Below are 18,473 nucleotides of genomic sequence, written 5' to 3'. Positions count from 1 at the left end.
CTAATGACTAGATGTCATCCTCACATTAGCAAGGGGTTCCTCAGGAACAACAGCCACAATCCTTAACCAGTTCACTTGATGTTCAGGTGCTTTATGGGCATCCAAGGTTATTGACAGAATTAGGCAGCATCTCTTCTCCCATGATTTGGCCCTTGTGGCTTGGTTCCCATGTAGCCTAGTTTAGGTGCCTTTAATAAGTTCATGGCTTCTGAAGTTCCAACTGCCTACAGGACATTTTCCTCATAAATACCACCCTTCAGTCAAGGCTCATGAGAGTTGCCCAGAGTTTTGGAAATCCCCCTCCAAGGTTATGACAAAGGGTAACACCCAGGCCTCGTAAAATCTAAAATGAGCTGGAAATGTATTTGGCAAGAGGATTCTGTAGCTCATGGACCCACAGGATAGAGGACATGGGAAAACTGGGAGGAAGGGTTTCAAATCCAGTGTGTCTATCTGTATTGCACAGACTTCCTGTCCTCCACACACTCAAGTGTTCTGTTGTAGTATTTTAAGTCTTTCTGTTGACCACAAAGGCAGGTTTGGAACATGCCTTATACTAGCTTTGACTGCTGCCTCAGTCAAACTCTTTATACTCGTGTGTGGTTGGGGCCATGAAGGGAACAGTTGTATTTATTGTGTTGTGATATTTTTTAACATCTTGTGATTTCATGGTAGTTTTTTTATTGTTTTTAGAGCCTTTTTGTAGAAACATTAACTCTGAGGCACATTTCTGCATGTCAGTAAAAAATCTGAGTTTGATACACAAGTTTAACATACAAGCTGCCTTTCTCATAGTATATGCTAATTCATGTGGCACTTTGAGGCTGGTGTTCTTTATGTTGTTGTCCTCCCTTTTTCCCACTGATTTGGTAAACACAGTCTATAAACCAGATACTGTTGCAAACAGTATCAGATCTTTTCATTGAACAGCTGACATTTCAAAAAGAGCAATCAGGAATAATCCTGAATGGCTCTGAGAAGCTGTGTCAGCAATAATACCCCACCCCCAACTCCCACTGATGTTCTCTTAGTAGTCTTTTAGGTAGCCAGAGTTTAATATTTAGATAGAGTGGGGCCTCCTCCCAGAGTGAACGATCTTGCCATCCAGGTGTTGTCTCCCACTAAGTCTCTGCAAGATACTCAGTCCATCTGAACTGAATCCAACTCATCCATGAAACGCCGACATTTTCCCATTAGAACTTTGATGGCTTCGCTCACCAGAACCTCAGGGGGCAAGACACCTGTTGATTCCACTGAGACTGTAATACAAAAACATTTAAGAATTTCCTATGTATGCTAGGAATAGTCTGCTTTGTAAAAAGCTAGGGGGGGTGGCGGGGGCCGGGGGCGCAAATGACAGTTAAGTGACTTGCCCAAGGTCACATAGCTAGTGTTAAGTGTCTGAGGCCGAATTTGAACTTGGGTCCTCCTGAATTCAGAGCTGGTACTTTATCCACTGTGCCATCTAGCTGTCCCCAAACGCTCACATTTTTAACTGTAAGAGACAATATACAGCATTCAGCTGCAGGGAATCCTAAAAGTGCCTGGGTGTGAAATGGGAGTGTGCTTTTCAGTTTTTTTATACCATTCTTAATTTCCCCTTCCTCTAACACTCACATATGTAGTGATCCCGTACTCGAGCAAGCCGCACCAACTTCTTAAGGTTTTCATGCCTAAAGATTTCTCGGCTGAAGGTATCCAGGCGGGGGTTGGCAACTGTGGCTACTTTTTTTCCTGATAAAATAAACCAGATGACCGTTTCTGTCAGAAGAGGCAAAACTGGTTTAACAAATTTAATGCTTGCTATGAGCAAGATGTTGTAAATTTAAGAATCCCGAGAAAGAAAAGTAAGAATCAAGAAATGTGGCAACTAAGAAGTACCTTAAGAGATTTTTTTTTTTTTTTGCACGGGGCAATGGGGGTTAAGTGATTTGCCCAGGGTCACACAGCTAGTAAGTGTCAAGTGTCTGAGGCTAGATTTGAACTCAGGTACTCCTGAATCCAGGGCCGGTGCTTTAACCACTGTACCACCTAGCCGCCCCCACCTTAAGAGATTCTAAGACATGGGGATATGATCATCCCTTTCTACAGATACCTTGGACATCTTGCACCTGAATGACACCAGGTGAAAAGCATCGACTCAGCTCCTCAGCTGCTTCGCCCTCTACTGGCTGGAGTAAAGTGATATCTGGCAACAATCTGTAGCTGGCAGTGGCTACTGGAGAAAATTTCGCATGGTCTTTCCCTGGAGAGGAAAAGCAAAGCAGTTATCAGCCCCCTTACGTTCCATGCTGCACTATAATATCATTAGCCTTTTCTAATTCAAAAGTTTTAGGACCATCCTCAGGCCTAATACAGCTGGAGTAGCATCCACTCAACAATCCTTACCGATGCCTTTGACGCAATGCATAAGTAGGTCAAGCTCTTGGCCAGGCCGTAGCTGAGCAATGAGGATGTCATCATGCACAGGACGAATGGTGCCTTCTGGGAAAACATCTGCTTGGTTTCCCAGGGGTATCCATGTCATGTGCTTTGTGTATACTACAGGATAAGACAAAGAACATGTCAGTTCCTGGGAAAGAATTAGGGTAAATTTTGGAAGACAGGTGTTACTGAGGGTCTAGCTGGCCTCTGGTCAGTTCTAGCTCTTAAACTATGATCTAGTGATGTGGCAGATGCTCCTGCTTCCCCGGGCATCACTGGGTTCATTTTACACAGGAGATTGGTGCTTAAAAACTAATTTACTGGGGCAGCTAGGTGGGGCAGTGGATAAAGCACTGGACCTGGATTCAGGAGTACCTGAGTTCAAATCTGGCCTCAGACATTTAACACTTACTAGCTGCGTGACCCTAAGCTAGTCACTTAACCCCCACTGCCCTGCCCCCCCCAAAAAAACCCTAATTTACCTAAGATCATATAAAAGAGCTGGATTTTTACCTTTGTTTCCTCAACCTTTGTCACCACTCACCTTTATGATTGAGATAAAGTTCATTGGGATCAGAGGAGTCTTTGGCAGCTTGAGGATTACGGGTACACTTGACCTTCAGCTGAAATTGCAATGTGTCTATCTCAGTGCCTTCTTCATCACCTGAATATGAAAAAAGAGAGCAAGAGTTATTTCATACCAACCCCACAACCTGTCTCCTTTACCCTACACAAATCTGCTCTCCTACCTTGGTTCCGGTACTCGAAAAGCCGAGGATCAGCACGAATAGGAATGAGACCCAAACGATGGGCCAGTATCTCATCCTGCACAATGGAGGTATTGTTGTACACAAAGACTTTTTCCACAGCCATGGTTGGAACCTGGATAAAGAAATGATACTGATCCTTAGAAACACATAACAGATCCTCTCTTCCCCTACACCTAGGAAGAAACATTCCCTATGTCTAGGGACTGACTACCTTAACTGACAGGGAACAAGCACCAGCAACCAGAAGGTTGAGTATAGGACTGGGTGGTTCGTGCCTTTCCACATCTCCCTCCCCCTCCACTATTTTACAGTCTCGTCGTCACCCCTCCTCCAAAAGTAAGTATCGTCATTACCTCGGCTAACAAGATCCTCCGAAAAGCGTTGGCAATGGCAGCATCAATTCCAACCATATCAAATTCCAGCGAGCTTTCATCCATGTGCACCACATCCACACGGAATTCCTAAAGGGGTGGGGGGTGGGGGCGCAATGACTCAGTGCCTAAAATCGGTTTAGGATTCACCGGCATCCCCCCTGTGTGGCACAGGCTTGTGTTCAGGTCCTTCAGCTGCCAGGGCTCGCCTTCCCCTCCCCTCCCCTCCGAAGGGCTCGCGGGTCCCGCACTACCCTTCCCAGCGCCCCTGCCCTCACCTTCTCGAAGCGGCTCTGGTCCCACGCATCATCATAGCCGCAGTAATTTCCCGGAAAGTCCGTGGTATGAACCTAAAGGAAAGAGGTGCAACGTGAAACTAGGGCCCGGGACCCTGCCCTCCGTACTGATCCCGGCCCCATTCGTCACTCCAGCCTTACGTTCCGGACCCCGAATTCCCCGAGCACCACGCGGGTCCTCATCTCCTCCACTGCTCCGGAGGCCGCCATCTTACAGCCACGTGACTGGCGCACGCGTACTAGTCTCGCGTCGTCGCCGTGGCGACAAGCGTCTGGGTCTCGCGAGACAGAATGGACCTGCTTATTTCCACGTCTACAGCTTCCGGGCGGAGTCGCCTAAACATCCGGTCGTCTTCCTCTTGGAGCATCCCAAGGTGGGGGGACGCCTGTCTCCCCCACACCCCTTCCTTCCCAGGGGCTGGGCCCTCCCTAACTCCTCCGCGCAGTAGCTGCGCGAACCCGAGTGACGGAAACCTTCGAGGGACATGGCGAGCCCGGTAGCCCCGGCGGGAGGTACCCGGAATGGGGCCTCCCCCGAGTGGGGGGGCTTCGAGGAGAATATCCAGGTAATGACCCTGGGACCCCACTCTGCCCTCACCCTTCCCGGACTGGGCGGCCTGGAGGCCGGCAGATCCCTCCCGAGGTCATTACGGCTATCCCCCTGCCTCTGAGAAGGCAGGGTCTCTCTCCACGTTTTTTACTTCCCCGTTCCAATCCCATGCCAGGCCCTGGGATTTAGAACTGGGGGCTTACCTTGCAAAGCATCTAGTCCAGTGCCCTTGTTTTACAGAAGAGGAAACCGTGAGTCGGGGAAGCTCGTCTCTATGCCTAACCTTAATCTGCCCCTTCGGTATCACCACTTTTTTCTTTCTCCAGACCTGCGTGGAGCTGGAGAAAAAACACAGCATCTGACTTTGAGCTTGAGATGAGCCACCCGTAAAGTCAGTAGCCAAACAAGGAATGACTGAGGGCAGGGAAGCGCTTAATATTCAGGGGGAGCGGGGGAGGACTGGGTTGGTCTCAGGAGCCTCAAGCTGGCCCACTAAGGAGGATGAATTCGCTCCTTCAACACACTTTTATGGAGCCTCTACTGCATCCTTCAGAGAACTTTGAAGTTCAGTCCTTGCTCTGAAGGAATTGTGATAAATGCCATGGGAAAGGAGAAAACTGGCCCCGTGGAAGATTCCAGCTAAGTTGAAGAAGAGCTTTATGTGGGGTGGGGAACAAGGAAGTTGTATGTATAAATGAAGGAAATATAAAGTAATTCCAAGAGGACGTAAGGGGGGGGGCACGAAGATAAGAAAACATTCGATAAAAGAGACATCATTTAAGCTGTACCTTGAAGGATATCAGCCAGGGGAAAGGGCAGCATTCCAGGTGTAGGAAATACTTCGACATGGGTGGAAATCTATGAGGAATGTATTCTGACCTCGGAACTTAGGACAGCCATAGGAGAGCATTTGAGACACTTTGCCTCTAATTGTTGAGGGAAGTGGTGGAGAGAGAGAAAATGTTCAGGGAAACTCATTCTCTGTCCTCTTTGGAGAGAAGGAAACCTGGCTAGAGGACAGGACATTAGTTTATCTGGCTAGAGCCTGGCAAGTCTCAAGATTTTACAGCAAACACTAGAGTTGGGAGAGACAGGAAGATTCCATTCAGACTTGGTTTATTAAGTGCTAAGTATGTGGAAGGCACTGCCCTAGGCATTAGGGACACAAAGAGGAAAACCAGTATAGTCCCTGTCCTCAGGAGCATTTCATTCTACTGGGGGGGTTGGGTGGGGGGGCCGGAAGAGGACTACTAACTAAAGGGTGCAGAAAAGGAATCAAGGAAATGGTGCCTCAGTTGGGCTTTGGAGGAAGCTAGAGGTATAGCAAGCTGAAGGACTACCAGACATGAGGAGCCATTTGTGCAAAAGTTATAAAGGCAAGAGGTGAAATGCTATCGAAATACTTAGCAGTCCAGTTTGCTTGGGGGGAAAAAAAAGGAGTACATGAATGGGAGTAATATGAAATAAGCCTGGAAAAGAAGGTGAAAACCAGCTTGTGGTGGGTTTGAAATGCCAGCCGGGTTTTTGTACTATTTTTAAGGGCAGCAGGGCACTTTTGAAGCTCTTTGAGTGTGTATATACTTATGCACGCATGTACTGAGTTTTCAGAGATAAAATTAGATGTTATGTTTTAGGAAAGCCACCAAGTCTAACAACTGAGGAACAAAGCCCCTTCCTCAATCCACCCACAACCCTAATCTTTAGATAAAATAAACAGGAAGTGGTACTGGCTGAATGGATGGATCAGAAAGATCAACCAATTATTTTGTTTTTGTTTTTGTTTTTTGTGGGGCAATGAGGGTTAAGTGACTTGCCCAGGGTCACACAGCTAGTACGTGTCAAGTGTCTGAAGTCGAATTTGAACTCAGGTCCTCCAAGGCCAGTGCTTTATCCACTGTGCCACCTAGCAGCCCCTAGATCTTTTTTTGGGGGGGGTGGGGGGTGAGGCAATTGGGGTTAAGTGACTTGCCCAGGGTCACACAGCTAGTGTCAAGTGACTGAGGCCGGATTTGAACTCATGTCCTTCTGACTCCAGGACCGGTGCTCTATTCACTGTACCACCTAGCTGCCCCTAGATCAACCAATTAGTAAACCTTTATTAAGCCCTTAGCACAGTGCTGGTGATACAAATAAAAACAGACAGCTCCTGTCCTCAAGGAGGTGACAATCTAATGGAGGAAGACAACACACAAAAGGAAGCTGACAGTGGGGAAAGGTATAGGCGTGAAGTCCCAAAGTCCTTAGCTGGTGGGAAATGGGGAGAAAAACTGTTCTGAGCCTCAGACACGAACATTTCTCACTCCTTTAAATACAAGCCCTGGAACCCATGGCCCTGCCTTCTAGTTAGAGGGGAGGAGAGTACTGATGTGATGTGAGTACCAGGCAGATTCAGTCTGGATCAGATAGACCTATACCCACAGGGTGGCGGCTCTGCGGTGATTGATATGGAAAACATGGATGACACATCAGGCTCTAGCTTCGAAGATATGGGGGAGCTACACCAGCGGCTCCGTGAAGAAGAGGTGGACGCCGATGCAGCTGCTGCTGAGGAGGAGGATGGAGAATTCCTGGGGATGAAGGGTTTCAAGGGACAGCTAAGTCGACAGGTGGCTGACCAAGTAAGCAATACCCGAGCTTCTAGTAGGCTAACAAGAAGCAAGGCTCTGTCTAAGCTTTTCTAGTTGTTTCCCCATCTTAAGGCAGGATGGTTTCTATATTGTGCCAGACAGACAGGAACCTCTTCTATTCTGGAAGATTCTATGACTTTTTCCATGGACAAAAAGGCAAACAGAGCCTAGAGCTAGTTTCTAGACATCAGAATAGGATCTCAGTGGGTCACCTTCCTTATCCCTTTCTTTCAGATGTGGCAGGCGGGGAAGAGACAGGCCTCCAAAGCCTTCAGCCTCTATGCTAACATCGACATCCTCAGGCCTTACTTTGATGTGGAGCCTGCCCAGGTTCGAAGCCGGTAAGAGTTCTCTTCTTTCCAGCCTAGCTGCTCTCTGTCACCTGGGCGAGGACCAGCCATGCAGTTCGTGCTTCCCTGATCCCTACACACGTACGTGCCCCTTGGTGACACCCTGGCAGGCCTTTCACTCTACGAGCCTGGGCCTAGAGTAGAACCCTAATCTCAGAGCCAGGCGCCTGTGAAAGCCACATTCCTCCACGTAGTTCTTCACAAGAACACTAAGGTTCTAAGAGGAAAGAGACAGGGCATTTGCCTGCATCTCCCAACTTCCTATCACAGTCGTTAATGGGCTCAGCCTTTCTTCCAGCCTCCTAAGATAAGCAGTGTCTTACCTCTTTCTCTGTCTGACACTTAATACATTGACCTGAGCATCATCAACATTCAGTAACGTAGAATGTGTGCTGTAGTGGAGAGACCACTGGGTTTGATGGCAGGGAACCTGGGTTCAGATCCAGGCTCTTACACCATGTAGCTCTGAGATTTGGGGTAAGTCACTATACTTCTCAGCCTCAGTTTCCTCATTTTCAACATAGGGATGATGCTTGCCCTGCCTATTGACAGGACTGTTCTGTTGTGCTTTATAAACTTTTTTTTTTTTTTGCTGGGCAATTGGGGTTAAGTGACTTGCCCATGGTCACACAGCTAGTAAGTGTCAAGTGTCTGAGGCCGGATTTGAACTCAGGTACTCCTGAATCCAGGGCCGGTGCTTTATCCACTGCGCCACCTAGCTGCCCCTATAAACTTTAATCATGACATAGAGGTATGACTGTGATCCTGAACAAGTATCTTACACTTTCTGAGCCTTTTTACTCATCCACCGACAGTGCTGAACTACACTGTGCCTTTCGACTCTAAATCCAGTCATGCCAGGGGGAGCAGGAGGATTATTTCTCAGTGACATTAAACCCCCCCCTTCCTGCTCCTCAGCCCCGGTGAGACAGACACATTTGTATGCAGTCCACAATCTTCCTATCCTCTAGGCCTCTCTATGATCTCCTTATTTCCTGATGGCCCAATCATCCTCAAAGACTTTCCCCTCCTGGTAACAACACATAGTGGAAGAAAGAAAGAAAAAAAATCCCCCAGCTTATACTGAATTTCTTGAGTTCTTGGGAGTGGAGAGGGGAAGGGGAAGAGAATTTGGAACACAAAGTTTGAAAAAGTTGATGTCAAAATCTGTATTTTACATGTAATTTGGTGGGGGAAAATTCTAAATATTGAAAATATTGAAAACAAAAAGAAACAGTTACCCCCAACCCTGCCCTACTCTCACACCTTTTATCTTATAGGCTCCTGGAGTCCATGATCCCTGTCAAGATGGTCAACTTTCCCCAGGTAAGTGACAATGATCCCTTTGGTCACTCGGTGTCCCCAGAAACATTCCCAAGTAAGGACTGATAGCCCAGGAAGGAGCAGCAGTTTGAATGTGCTGGCGCTTAGAAGGCCTGGGCAAAGCCACTGACAGGTGGGGTGGGAAATGTGGCCAGGAGGGCAGAGGAGAAGGGGAGGCCGTCGGGCATCTGAACATCCCAACCTGAGCTAGTGTCTCCACAGAAAATTGCTGGTGAGCTCTACGGGCCTCTCATGCTGGTGTTCACCCTGGTTGCCATCCTCCTCCATGGGATGAAGACGTCTGATACCATTATTGTAAGCTGACGGGGTTGCTGGGGTTGCCGGAGACTGCCGGAGGCCTTTAGGACCTGTTCTTGGGTACTCTAGATGAAGTGGGAAACACTGGGACCAAGGGTGAATGGCTGCTTGGGAGAGCTGGCTGAAGGGGACTCAGACTCTAGAGGAAAACAGCAAGGGAGGTGTGAGGGCGGGGCTGGCTGTGGGTGCTTAAATCAGTCCTACCCCCCCTCCAGCGAGAAGGTACCCTAATGGGCACTGCCATTGGCACCTGCTTTGGCTACTGGCTGGGCGTCTCGTCCTTCATTTACTTCTTGGCCTACCTGTGTAATGCGCAGATCACCATGCTGCAGATGCTGGCACTTCTGGTAAGAGATTCGGATGGGAGGGTGGGCAGCAACAGACAGAGCAGCCTCTTTGGCTTTCAGCTGGGCTCACGCCTTAGCTGACCAGGGCCTGAATGGGAGGTGTCCACTAGCCCTGGAGTCTGAGACTTGGTGCCACCAGAGACCCCAGGGTGGAATTGGGAATTTTCCCAGGCCTGCCACCAAATGCTATCTCCTTTCCTCATCCCTCAGGGCTACGGACTCTTTGGGCATTGCATTGTTCTCTTCATCACCTACAACATCCATCTCCATGCCCTCTTCTATCTCTTCTGGCTGTTGGTGGGTGGGCTGTCCACCCTGCGAATGGTGAGTGGGGGGTGAGGGTTTGAGAGGAAGTCTTGAGTATGGGCATGAATCTAATATGGCTCATGAGTGGGTGGAGTCTCCTTCCACCCCCACCCCACCAAGGTCATGGACATGAATAGAGGTCATTCAGTCCTGTGTCAAGACAGCTGCCCTCCCCCCCCAGCTGTCCTTCCCGCCCACAGTGTTTGTCCCAGGATGGGCCAGGTTTATGTGAACTGTGACATCTTTTTTGACCCCAGGTGGCAGTGCTAGTATCAAGGACAGTGGGTCCCACACAGCGACTGCTTCTTTGCGGAACCCTTGCTACCCTACACATGCTCTTCTTACTCTACTTGCACTTTGCCTACCACAAAGTTGTGGAGGGTAAGTACCGGATATGGGCTACGGGTAGGGGGGTTAGGGGTAGGGGAATTGAGAGTGACCATTGGCTGCTTTGTCCAGTTTAGATCCAGTACTGGAGGTGGAGGGGGCCCTGCTCTAATCCTGTCTCCTCCCTCATGCTCCTTCCATACTTTTTTTTGGTGGTGGGGGGGAGGGGGGCGGGGCAATAAGGGTTAAGTGACTTGCCCAGGGTCACACAGCTTGTAAGCGTCAAGTGTCTGAGGTCAAATTTGAACTCAGGTCCTCCTGAATCCAGGGCTGGTGCTTATCCACTTCGCCACCTAGCTGCCCCTCTCCTTCCATACTTCTTGAGAGTGTCTCTTCATTGAAGTGAGCACTAGGCATTTATTAAGCCATTAATGCCAAGCATTGAGGATACAAAAGGCCTACTCTTAAGGTAGGAGAATCACTACCATCTCTAGGCTAGGTTAGGTTAGGTACATTCCTGTCCCAGTGTGGGAGACACCATTAACAAACCTAGAGACTTCAGGTACACTATGACTTTAAGAAGATTCCCCAGGGTTCCAGGTTCCTGGGGATGACCTGCAGGGTCCCAGGAGAGTATCCATGGGGGATTGTGCTTCAGTACCCAGTCTAAGCCAGTCAGAAGTTTCCTGCCCCTTCCCAGTATTCAACTCTTTTCTTCCTTTTCTCAGGGATCCTGGACACCCTTGAGGGCCCCAACGTCCCCCCGATCCAGAGAGTCCCCCGGGACATTCCTGTTGCCGGGCTGCCTGTTGCCGTGCTCAATGCCACAGCCAAGGCTGTTGCCCTGACCCTGCAGCCACACTGAACCCATCCTGGTGCTCTCAAATATCCCCTCCACTCGAATTCAGCTTGCTGATCCCCACAGCATCGTGGGGAAGAGGATTAAAGGACGGTGTTGGTGACCTGTGTCTTTTTGATGGGGGCCAGGGCTTCTGTGGAACTGTTGCCTCCCCCACAAATATCCCTGCATCTCTTCTGGGCTTTTGAAGAGCCTGTAGCCTGGAGATCCTTCCCCAGGATCAGGGCTGTCCTTCCAGGGCAGAAAGTATGTCCGGTCCTCTGGGTCCCCTCACCACCTTCCCCCCTTTGCATTTTCTCTGCATCATCTTGCTAATTATAGACTTGGTAATTAAAAGATTAATTGGGATCTGGAAATTCAGCTACTATTCCAGTGGCCTGCCATCGCCACCTTCCTCTGCTGGTTGTGGTTATAATACATCCCCTCTTTTCATCCAGTCACATTAATTTCTGTAGTGGGGGCAGGGTGTGAAAATGTGGTCAGAAGACTGAGTAGCAACAGCAGGGCAGACAAGAGATTCAGGGCCAAAGTGGGTACATGACCCAAACAGCTTGTGTTTCCTATGCATACAGCACAGAACTGGACCCGGCCTTTCCCAGCATATGCCCTGTTACAGTTGATGGACTTTCCAGTCCACCTAGCCCAGAATCTGCATTGGGCAACCGATTGTGTGTGGCGACTACACTTGTAGATAAGCTTTGATAAGACTCTTCCCTTTACCCTTAATATCTTAAAACTACACAAAGTTTCTGGTCGGTTAAAGGGGCACTGGGTGCTAGGGACAAGACTAAAACAATTGACGTGACTATGGGAGTTGAGGAGGGGAGAAAGTCTAGCACGGGTATGGGGGATTTGGGGTTTTCCCTGGAGTATATGCTGGTGAAACTTCTTGTGCATCCTTTAACTCAAAACCTTTGAGATATGGGGGCCAAAACATCTCAACTTGAAGGCAGCCCTGGGTGGAGAAGACTTCATTCCCACATTGCTGAGATTTTGAGTGAGCAAACTATTATGTTCTGCTGTGTAGTCCTTCCTGGTCCCTCTATCCTCTTCAGTACTAACTCATGTTCAGATGCATGGATGCTATAGTAACTCTAGGCTTCCAATTTACACCTAGGGGAGCCAGCCAGAAAGCATTTCCTCTCTGGGTTTCCCTGCCTCTGATTTTTTCCCAGGAATAATGATAACAGTTGACACTTAAACATTGCTTCCAGTTACAAAGCACCATTACATTTGAGGCCCACAATACTGGCAGCAGTTAGTAGACATGGGGCAAGCCCTATATTACAGATGAAGAAATGGGTTCCGTGAGAGGAAATTATTTATTTACATGAAAGGGAATAAGCATTTATTTAGCTTGCACTAAGTGCTAAGTACTTTACAAATATCTCATTTAATCCTCTTATCTCCATTTTACAGCTGGGGAAACTGAGGTAAACAGGTTAAGTGACTTTGCCCTGGGTCACATAGCTAGTGTCTTGAGGCCTAATTTTTTTTTTTTAGTGAGGCAATTGGGGTTAAGTGACTTGCCCAGGGTCACACAGCTAGTAAGTGTTAAGTGTCTGAGGCCGGATTTGAACCCAGGTACTCCTGACTCCAGGGCCAGTGCTCTATCCACTGTGCCACCTAGCTGCCCCGAGGCCTAATTTTAACAGGGTCTTGACTCCTGGCCCAGTGCTGCTTCTAGGCGAAGTGCATCCGTGTTTTGGGGTGCAGTGGTTAGTGTCCAGGCCTGGAGTCAGAAAAACTCTACCTGAGTTCAAATCTGAGTTCACCTCGGCTTCTCATCTGTAAAATGAGAAGGAAATGGCAAAATTACTCCGGCTTCTTTGCCAAGAAAACTCCAAATGGGGTCAAGAGGAGTCGGACACGATTAAAAACCTGCTGCTGGGGCAGCTAGGTGGCGCAGTGGTTAGAGCACCGGCCCTGGAGTCAGGAGTACCTGAGTTCAAATCCGGCCTCAGACACTTAACACTTACTAGCTGTGTGACCCTGGGCAAGTCACTTAACCCCAATTGCCTCACTAAAAAAAAAAAACTTAAAAAAACAAACAAAAAACCCCCCTGCTGCTTGGTTATCCGGCTGCCCAGGTTTCTCCTTCCCACCTTTGCCTTTACTACTTCCATGGTTTCGCTCGCGCTTCTCCCCTTGGGCCTTCTTCCGTGCTGACACCCGTGGACACTAGGCTCAAACCCTGAAAGCTTTTGAGGAAGGGGGTGCTGGCTAGCGCACGTCCCTCAAGTCGTGGAAGGAGAAAATCTTCCCTCCTGCCGGGACAGGCCAGTTGCCTCTTGGGCGCGAGGTGAACTGGGTAATCGGCCGAGGCCCACGGAATCCCCACGCACTAGACGCTGCACGTCATTGCGGCCCAGACAGAAAAGAGGCGGGGCAAAGAAGAGCAGCGATACTGGGGAGGAGGAGTCAAGGGAAGGTGGGGACGAATTAAAGGGCCTGGGAAGGATGGCGGGGTCGGGAAAGCACCGGGTCCCAGACCACTAGAAGAGGAGGCATCGGGCTCAGGGGTGGTGACCTGTAATGCAGACCCTTGGGCCGCCTGCACACATACACACGCCACTTCACGCAGGGCTCGGCCCCATCGTGGTCCGCCTCAACCGTCTGTCCAGTCCCGGTTGACGCCCCTCAGTGACCCTAGTTCTGTAGGAGGGGAGGGGACCCTGCTAGCAATCTTACCTTCCAGTTTTAACCCCGCGATCCTGGGACGTAAGGGGGTGGGGTCGCCCCGCCCATGCACACTGCCTCCTGTCCTGAGTCCCTCTCACCTGGATGGACTGACAGGGGGCTGTCACGAGCCCCTTCCCCGGCCCGGGCACCTGCTAACCCGTTGGCCTGTCAGTGGAGTGAGGATTGGATTGGGAGAGGGCGGGGCGAGAGGCCGTGACGCGGCCGTTGCCGTGGAAACCGGCCGCCCTCCCCGGCAAAGCCGCCCGAGCCCCAGGCCGGAGCCCGAGCCGAGCCAGAGCCGCAGCTCTCCGCAGCGGGGCCCTTCGGCCGCGGCTCCCGGGGCGGTAACCAGCGCCCGCCCGGCCCAAGGGAGACAGGGAGAGAAGACTTCAAGGAGGGGGAGCAGGTGCAGGAAGAAGCCCCGGGGCACGTGCTCCGTCCGGGCCGGGCCCGCCTGGGTCCGGGGCCACGCGCCATGAGCCGAGGCCCCGGAGCCGGAGACGCCTCCGCCTGCCGCGCGGGACCCGGGGCTCGGGGCTCCCAGGGCGCCTGTGTCGCGGCCGGCACCCCGCCCGCAAGAGCCGGGCCGCAGCGCCGTCTCTAGCGGGGGGGCAGTGGAGCCCCGGACCGGGGCCCGCAGGCACGGAGCGCACGGCCCGCCGCGCGCCCCCGCGCACGCCCGGGTGCCCGGCTCCTCGCCCCCGGCGGCCCCCACGGCCCGGCCCCGCGGCTGCGACGATGCTGCCCAGCTCCATCCAGATCTCCGGGGAGCCGCTGTCGAGCGCCGAGGTGCGGGACATCTGCCGCGGCCTGCGGGACAACGCCGTGCGCCTGCTGTCCCTGCGCGGCTGCCGCCTCTGCGACCGCGACTTCGCCCGCATCTGCCGCGCCCTGGCTGGAGCCTCGTCCCTGGCGCAGCTGAACCTCAACCTGGGCGTCGTGTCCAGTCCCGGGCGCGTCAAGCAGCTGGCCGAAGCCCTGAGGGTCAACCGCTCCGTCCAGTCCCTCTTGTGAGTGCCCCAGGAGCGGGCTGGGGAAGGAGGTGGGTGGGCAGGGGGCCACACCCCGGAACCTCACCCTGTCTCCCGTGAGTCATCCCCCCATTCGTACTACCAGGCACCGCCCAATTTAAGGCACACACGTCCACCCCTTCCTTGGATGAGACCCTCCCAACCTAACCCCCTCCACACACAGGAGGACCCCCTAACCTCAGCCCCACACACCTGTCACTTCTTGTGCCCCCTATCTTAATCCCCTCCCAGAGACACCCGTTAATCTCCTCCTCTTCCCCCCTGCGCCGTTATTCTGACTCTTTCATTTAATAATACCTTTGTGACCTTGTACAATTCACTTCTTTCTAGGCTTCAGTTTCATTTATAAAGAGGGAGGCCTAGATTGATCCCCTAAGGTTCTTTCTAGCTCTGAATCTTATGAATTAACATACCCCATCCACACCATCCCTCCCGGAGTGGAATGCTCCTTTAATAACTCTCTCTGAGGTGCTCTCTCCTGTAATCTTCCAGAAGAGGTCAAGATCTGCCCTAATTGACCTCTTTTAATCTCTTTCTGAACCCTTAAAATTTCGATTAGGGCAGATTCTCCCTAACTTTCCACTCAGGGTCTAATTAACATTCCCCATAACTTCATCTCAAACCCCTGCCCCCGTCTCTGAGTTCTAACACCTTCTAATTTTGTTCCCAAGATGAAAACCTAATTCCCAACCCTGAATATTCATTCGGATAGCCCCCTTTCCTATGCAGGATGCCCACCCAAATCCCTCTGCCCTAAATTCTAACCAGATACTCCTAACCTCCCACCCTAATATGCCCTAGCTTTCTTTCCTCTTTTAATTCCCCCAATAGACCCCCACACCCCCAGAGTCTTCCCTTCTCCTTCCACCAATCCCTCAATCCCCTCAGACTGAGCTTTCTCCCAAAAATTGATCCTTCCACAGCCCTCCCCCCTGCCCCATAGAGCCCTGAAGCCACTTTCACTTTGACCCTGGAATTCTCCTGCCTCCCAGGCCCCTCTGTGATACTTTGGCTGACTGTATGTGGCTTCCTTCCACCTTCCTCTCTGAACCCCCACCCCACCCTGTCCTACCACCATCACCACAATGTATGGAGAGCCCCCTACCCCAAAGGAAGACAACTTTTCATGTTGAGAGGCTGGGGCCTGATGATAGCAATGACCACCCCACTGTTCTCCCCATTCCCAGCCTTCATGGGAGCCCCTTGACAGATGCTGGATTGGCCCTGCTCAACCCTGCCCTGGCTCTGCACCCTGCCCTTGTGGCCCTAGACTTAGGTGACTGCATGCTGGGGGATGAAGCCATCAATCTCATCTGTGGTCTCCTGCCCCCTGACGGGGCCAAGTCAGGTGAGGAGGGCAGTGCTCAGGGTTCTGGCCAAAGGGGCAAGGGAATTTAGTTGGGTCTGGGCCCAGGCTGGGGCTGGGTTGACTTCTCCTGAGGCTATCTTGGCTCCTTCTGCAGCAGTTTGATCAGTTCCACTTCTAAGGGTGGGAGGTTTTAGTGTTTAGGGGATGGAGTCTGGATTACAGAGCCTAACACATTTAGGGGATGGGATACCTGAAGTCACTCTTGGACCCCTGAGGGGACTGTATTCTTGGAAATGCCCCAATATGACCCTCCAGGGTGAAGAATGAATAGAGGTCACACACCCACTATGTTTCGAGCAACTAGTAGAAGAGCGACTGGGCTGATTTTTTGTGAGGACCTGGGGGGGGGGAGGTGAAGTCACATATCTTGATGGAGTGGCAGGGGCTTTTATCAGGTCTCTGGCTGTGGTCTGGAAAAGGACCCAGGTGTCACAAACCTCAGTACTACCAACTTCTCCCTCCCACCAGGCCTTAAGGAGCTGACCCTGAGCGCCAATCCTGGAATCACCCCCAAGGGCTGGAGCAGACTTGCCATCGCTGTGGCCCACAGCTCCCAGGTCCGAGTCCTCAATCTGGACTACAACCCCCTGGGTGAGGCACCAGGAAACCCCTTGCCCCCAACAGGAACTTGGAGTTTAAAGTGTGAGAATGGGGGCGGGGGACTTTGCTTCTCAATTTCCTGATCAACCTGGAGGAAGCATTGTCTTGGCAATCCTAGAATCCTGTAAGGCCCAGGGTGCTGAGCAAGTGGGAGAGAGGCCAGAGGAGGCAATAGTTACACTTTCTCCCCGCCCCCACTCCCACCACCCATCACTGTGCTTCTCCCTACATCCACCAATACCAGCGTCTGCTGGCCTCTACCCACCAATCATAGCCATTCTGCACCTGAGGACCTAACCAATCACCAACCTGACTCAGCAGAGGAGGTGGGGCAAATGGTGGTTGCTAGGGCAATGGGAGATGCTGAGCGATGTGAGGGGGCAATAAGATCTCCTTGGATGTCTCCCTCCAGGTGACCATGTGGCAGGGATGTTGGCTGTGGCTGTGGCCTCCAGCCGCACCCTCGAGGTCCTGGACTTGGAGGGGACTGGGCTTACCAACCAGTCAGCCCAGGTGAGGAGCCCAGGAAGCTAACCCGGCCAGCTTGGCCATCATGTGCAGAATGGAGTGCTGGGTACCAGGGGAAATAAAAAGTCTGGACAACACAAAATGCATCCAACACTTTCCCCGCTTTCCTTGTGCCTCCAGAGGGGATAGAAACACCGAGTTAAACGATAGGATTTACAGCCAGGAATCTTGGCGATGTCCTAGTCCCACCCCTTCGTATTCTAATTCAAGCCCAGAGAGGGCCGGTAGAGCTTGTCCGACGTCTCACCGACCCTCGGCTGGGGCCCCTCCTCGAAGTCAGCGCCCAAAAAGCGAAGCACTTTGCTAGAAGCTGCTGAATGGACGTTAAGAGCAGTTCTTCACCGCCTACAAAAGCATCCTAGCGTACGGCACCTCCCCGCTTTGTGAATCATGTGTTCCCTGACGTTACTGTGGTCCCCTTCTCTCCGCGCTGCTGAAATCAGTCTAGGCTCACTCTGGGGGAGGAAGAGGTAGAGAGGAGGTCGGGATAAGGGCTGGGAAGTTGCTAGTTTTACGTGCTCCAGGGGGTGGGATTGAAACACGTGCTAGAGATGGGAGGAGACCTGGCGTCTGTGTACATCACTAACCCTCCTGCCTCTATCCCTCTCCCACAAATCACCCCGCAGACCCTGCTGGACATGGTGGAGAATTATCCCACGGCTTTGCGGAGCCTGGTGTTAACTGAGAACAGCATCAGCCCGGAGCTGCAGCAGCAGATCTGTGACCTGCTCTCAGAGGGCGAGGAGGAGGAGGAGGCGGCTGCGGCAGGCGATGGGGGCCGTGTGCCGGATAGGGATCGAGGAGGGGAACTCGATGCTCGCCAGAGGGGGGGATCCTGGATCTGCCCCAGCGGTAAGAGCCAGAATCTAGGAAAGTGAACTGCAAGAAATAGACAATCACCACTCCATATATGGCAAGCTAAGGGACAGCTCACCCCAAGCTAGACACTGCATTCCATGCCCCGCCCCCCCCCGACTTCGAATAATCTCAGTAACCCTTTTTTTTTTAAACCCCTTCTGCAGATCCCGGCTCCCAGATGGTACTGATGACATCAGGGCTGGGAGACGGTCTGTTGGCTGAGACTGAGATGTGAATCCTGCAACTCAATCCACCCCTCGCCCTCAACCCCTAACCTCCACGTGCCCCTGCGTGTCCTTCCGTGTGTACACATGCCATTGTGAGCAGGGCAAAGCCCTAGGGTCTCAGGAGGGTGGTACCCGGGGTTCTGGTAGCCCCCTGGCCGCAGGGTGGGCAGGCGGGTGGTTCTGGCAGCTGTGATTGACTCAATGGCCTTGTGGTGGCACTTGTTCCCAGGGCGATACCCCCTAGCTGCATTAGCAGCTCTGGCTGCAGCCCGCTGGCTCGGTAGATTTTATAAACTCCACAACCTGGTGT

The 18,473-nt window shown here is 51.7% G+C and overlaps 3 protein-coding genes across 4 annotated transcripts; 2 read left to right on the top strand and 1 right to left on the bottom strand.

The window, feature by feature from the left end:
• Positions 1-554: 554 nt before the first annotated feature.
• Positions 555-4,802, bottom strand: POLR1C (RNA polymerase I and III subunit C). 2 transcript variants are annotated; one of them, XM_044001088.1, is made up of 10 exons: positions 4,615-4,802; positions 4,003-4,197; positions 3,844-3,915; positions 3,548-3,655; positions 3,174-3,306; positions 2,969-3,088; positions 2,389-2,541; positions 2,096-2,245; positions 1,618-1,734; positions 555-1,259 (listed from the first exon to the last, which is right to left on the bottom strand). In XM_044001088.1, exons 1-10 carry the CDS (start codon positions 4,624-4,626, stop codon positions 1,141-1,143), a joined length of 1,179 nt encoding a protein of 392 aa, XP_043857023.1. In that variant the 5' UTR covers positions 4,627-4,802; the 3' UTR covers positions 555-1,140. The 2 variants fall into 2 exon arrangements, with proteins under 2 accessions (XP_043857023.1, XP_043857024.1); XM_044001089.1 differs by lacking the exon at positions 4,003-4,197.
• On the top strand, positions 4,167-11,224 carry YIPF3 (Yip1 domain family member 3). Its single transcript, XM_044001090.1, has 9 exons — positions 4,167-4,427; positions 6,832-7,029; positions 7,273-7,379; positions 8,669-8,714; positions 8,934-9,026; positions 9,245-9,376; positions 9,587-9,700; positions 9,940-10,063; positions 10,738-11,224. The coding sequence occupies exons 1-9, from the start codon at positions 4,347-4,349 to the stop codon at positions 10,872-10,874; spliced, it is 1,032 nt and encodes a 343-aa protein (XP_043857025.1). The 5' UTR covers positions 4,167-4,346; the 3' UTR covers positions 10,875-11,224.
• A 2,954-nt stretch (positions 11,225-14,178) lies between these two features.
• Positions 14,179-18,470, top strand: LRRC73 (leucine rich repeat containing 73). The gene is made up of 6 exons (XM_044001091.1): positions 14,179-14,560; positions 15,769-15,929; positions 16,419-16,541; positions 16,963-17,063; positions 17,705-17,930; positions 18,101-18,470. Exons 1-6 carry the CDS (start codon positions 14,289-14,291, stop codon positions 18,169-18,171), a joined length of 954 nt encoding a protein of 317 aa, XP_043857026.1. The 5' UTR covers positions 14,179-14,288; the 3' UTR covers positions 18,172-18,470.
• The last annotated feature ends 3 nt before the right edge of the window (positions 18,471-18,473 follow it).

The sequence above is a fragment of the Dromiciops gliroides genome, chromosome 4 (genome assembly GCF_019393635.1).
Source record: "Dromiciops gliroides isolate mDroGli1 chromosome 4, mDroGli1.pri, whole genome shotgun sequence".
Taxonomy (NCBI): Eukaryota; Metazoa; Chordata; class Mammalia; order Microbiotheria; family Microbiotheriidae; genus Dromiciops; species Dromiciops gliroides.
This window is presented reverse-complemented; position numbering and strand designations above follow the sequence as displayed.